The sequence below is a fragment of the Gastrolobium bilobum genome, unplaced genomic scaffold, assembly GCF_033153095.1.
Source record: "Gastrolobium bilobum isolate Gb01-03AN ecotype WA unplaced genomic scaffold, APGP_CSIRO_Gbil_v1 utg1090, whole genome shotgun sequence".
Lineage (NCBI taxonomy): Eukaryota > Viridiplantae > Streptophyta > Magnoliopsida > Fabales > Fabaceae > Gastrolobium > Gastrolobium bilobum.
The window spans coordinates 357,596-361,136 of NW_026899797.1; the positions used below are offsets into that span (position 1 = coordinate 357,596).

Sequence of the window (3,541 nt, forward strand, 5' to 3'; positions counted from 1 at the left end):
TCATTAATTAAAACTCTACCGAACATATAAAAGAAAAAAACTTGTGGGAAGGAGTTTGAGACGTGGAAGCCACTGATCCTCAACTACAAATACGTATGATGGCATCTTTCCTGAAAGCAACGTTAAACCCCCACGTGCCTCGAATGTTCTCTTTAGATCGAATCTCCACTCCAATGATTGCAACTCTTAGCAGCACCTTATCTTCCTATGATGTAACATTATTTCCTGAATTATTCCGAGATATCAAAATGGTATTTGGGTCTCATCTTAATCCTAAAATCTTCCTACTGTGATGGCTGCCATGATGGGAAAAGGAGTTGGTGTACCTTAAAGTGTTTCGACGCCGAAAGAACAGAAAGGGGAATATAATGTATAAAAGGAACAATGTGTGCAACTGATGGGGTTGATAACTCTTAATATAACACTGTATCACTTTTTGCTTAAGGAGAGGATATCTGCAGATTGTATTTTCCTTAATATGTGAGTGAAATCTAGGTTAAATGAGAAAAACGGGAGATAAATCCCTCAGCTATTATTTCGCGTTCTTAGAGGATGGGGATTTATATTAGAAAAAGTCGAATAATATGTGGAAATGCATATACAGGTGATTTAACTGTGACGTATCCAGTGTTTTAAAATTTGGTTCAATCATTAACTCGGATGAGATACTGAGTTAGTGGTTTAATCAGATTTATTTAAGTTCAATTGAATTTTAAAATAATATATAATAAATATTAAATTATAAATATTATGTCCAACAAATAAAAGTAATCCAGTGGTAAGGTTTCTAATTTTCAAACAAGGGAACTCAACTTCAAATTCTGTTACTTGCAAAATATATACATTTTACACAATTTAATATAAAACCGATTTAGAAATTGAGCAAAATTCTGGATTAGCTCATAAGGAAGTTACGAGATTATTGGGGGATAATATATATAAAAAAAAACAAAAGAGATGAAGCAAATGTTATGTTATTTTTAAAGTTAATTGGATTGGATCCTTTGGAGGCAAAGTGTTCCATAACTCTTCACTACTTTTGCAGTGGAAATGTAGAATGGATAGTTAATAGGTTGACCTGTTATGAGGATGAATTTATGAATAAAATAGTGCACATAATTGCAACGAAATCTACGGTCAACAGCGGATTTAGCATTAACAAAGAATCAAAAGGATGGAAGATGGCCACGTATACCCGTTGAGCACGTGCTCTTGCTTCCGTTGAGCACGTGCTCTTGCTTCCATGCCCGCAACGGTAGCCTTCCATGATGTGAATACTGTATAGTATATATGCGAAACTTCTTCCATAAACCATAATTCCCTCCACTACATCCAGTGCATTGTATAGTCTCATACATTCTTGCCGACTTTTATTTCCCTCATACGTATTGAAATGACACATTTGCCACCCTCCCTCTGGATTATATTGACCGCAACATGCTGAAAAAATAAGGCATTATTCTCGTGTCATATACTAACACAAATATATGCATTAGCAATCATTCAAATCTTTAATGAATTTACCTAAAATACAAACACGATTCTAATTTGTGAAACCTTCATTAACTTCTAAAAAGTAAAAAATCTGCCTTTCTCTTTGGTGGAGATGAATTTTGTCCATCATCTAATCATGTTGTCTAATTCTATGTAAAATGATTGTATCACAATTCACAAGGACATATTGCATGGTCAATTTGGTCATTTCTCAGGCACGTAACTTAGCGAGTAAAATAATGACTAGCCAAGCAAGGCTTTGACTTATCAACCTCAATAACCCTGAAGAAGTATCCCCAATCAAGAAACGCCACGTGTGACTATTAGACACGCTCCATCCGCCTATGCAACAGCACACACGCACACACACGCACCCCATAACATGAAATTCACATCAACATCACAAACTCACACACCTTACACAAACACATGCACACCCTTCCTTAATTCTAACGATTCTCCAACCGCCCACGTTCCTCTCAACCCTTTCCCACACACATATATTCACAAAGGAACAAATTCCTCTCCACATTCACATGCTCTCGCTCTGAATCCCAAGCCCCACATAACCCACCCTTATATCATATCTAACTCTTAACAATTTTTGTCCCCTTCATTAACATTTCACTCTCTAAAAATAAATGTTCCCACAAAGACATAGCTTTAGTGGCGGTAGCGGGCTAGAACACATGTTGCAGCTCCCATCTTCTTCTCCTATGCAATTTCCAACCCCAATGGAACGATCAAGTTCAAGGTGGAAACCCAGCATTGAGATAGCTCCCAATTGCCCTCGTTGCGCTTCCACAAACACAAAATTCTGTTACTACAACAACTACAGCTTGTCACAGCCAAGATATTTCTGCAAAGGTTGCAGGCGCTACTGGACCAAAGGTGGCTCTATCCGGAACGTGCCGGTTGGCGGTGGCTGCCGCAAAAACCGCCGCGGAAAGCCGGCGAGGCACACGCAAAGCGAACGCCTTTCCATCCATGGGAATTCTGGTTCTGAGAATAGAGAGTCATCATCATCAATAGGTGATGGTGATGAACCCAACCAAACCAACGGGTCACGTGATATAGACATGGCCCTTGTGTTTGCCAAATTCTTGAACCAAAACCCAAGCTCTGGTACTGAGGAATTTGAGAGTGAGACTAATAATGGATCATCTTCTTCAAACAATTTGTCAGCTTCTTTGACTACTCCGGAAAGCGTTGAAACTGAGAATGATGCAGTAATCCAGCCTCAGAATCAGAATCCTTATGATGGTGATCATGCGGTGGTAATAGGTGGTGGGGACCCTGTGGAAGAAACAATTGAGAATTTTGGAGGGGAGGAATTGAGTTTAAGTGGGATTGATGAATTGGAAGGGTTTCTGGGTGTGGGTGGTGCTGATGAAGATGTGGTTCAAGATGTTCTCTGGTCTGATGCTGCTGCTGCTACGGCTACCATGTCATCTTGGCAACCATCCATGATGCAAATGCAGTTACAAGAGTTGGAGTATTCGATGCCATTGAATGATGATGATGATGGTCAATTGTTACCCATTAATTCTACCATGAATTTAATTAGCGACAGTTGGAGTACTTGGAGTTCCTTTGATCTTTCAACGATGGAACTCTTCTCATCAAAACCTTAATTAATTATTCAGTTATATCTGATTTTCCAGATAGTTTATTAAAATACTTTTCATGTATAAGTTGTACGCTTCTTCCAATTAAGAGAGAGAAGAGAGAAGAGAGAAGGAAATTGATCAATTGTTATAGAAATTATTTATATTTAACGGATATAGAATAAAGTTGTACTTCGGCTGCATATAACCATATATCATGGAAATAATGTAGTTGAAAAAAAGGCTTACTCGGATCTGATATTGTATTCAGATAGCCAATATTATTCTGTACCTTTCGGAATGTACTAATGATAGAAATATGACAATTTTAAAATTGTTTATAATTTATACTGCTAAGTCTTCGTATCTTAGACTATATACATGCTGATAGTGATTTCAGCCACGCGCGCTCACAATCTCAGTCAAAGATTCAAGTAAAA

The 3,541-nt window shown here is 37.9% G+C and overlaps 1 protein-coding gene across 1 annotated transcript; it reads left to right on the plus strand.

Moving 5' to 3' along the window:
• Window positions 1-2,135: 2,135 nt before the first annotated feature.
• On the plus strand, window positions 2,136-3,128 carry LOC133293598 (dof zinc finger protein DOF1.2-like). The gene is made up of 2 exons (XM_061492188.1): window positions 2,136-2,757; window positions 2,800-3,128. Exons 1-2 carry the CDS (start codon window positions 2,136-2,138, stop codon window positions 3,126-3,128), a joined length of 951 nt encoding a protein of 316 aa, XP_061348172.1.
• Window positions 3,129-3,541: the final 413 nt, after the last annotated feature.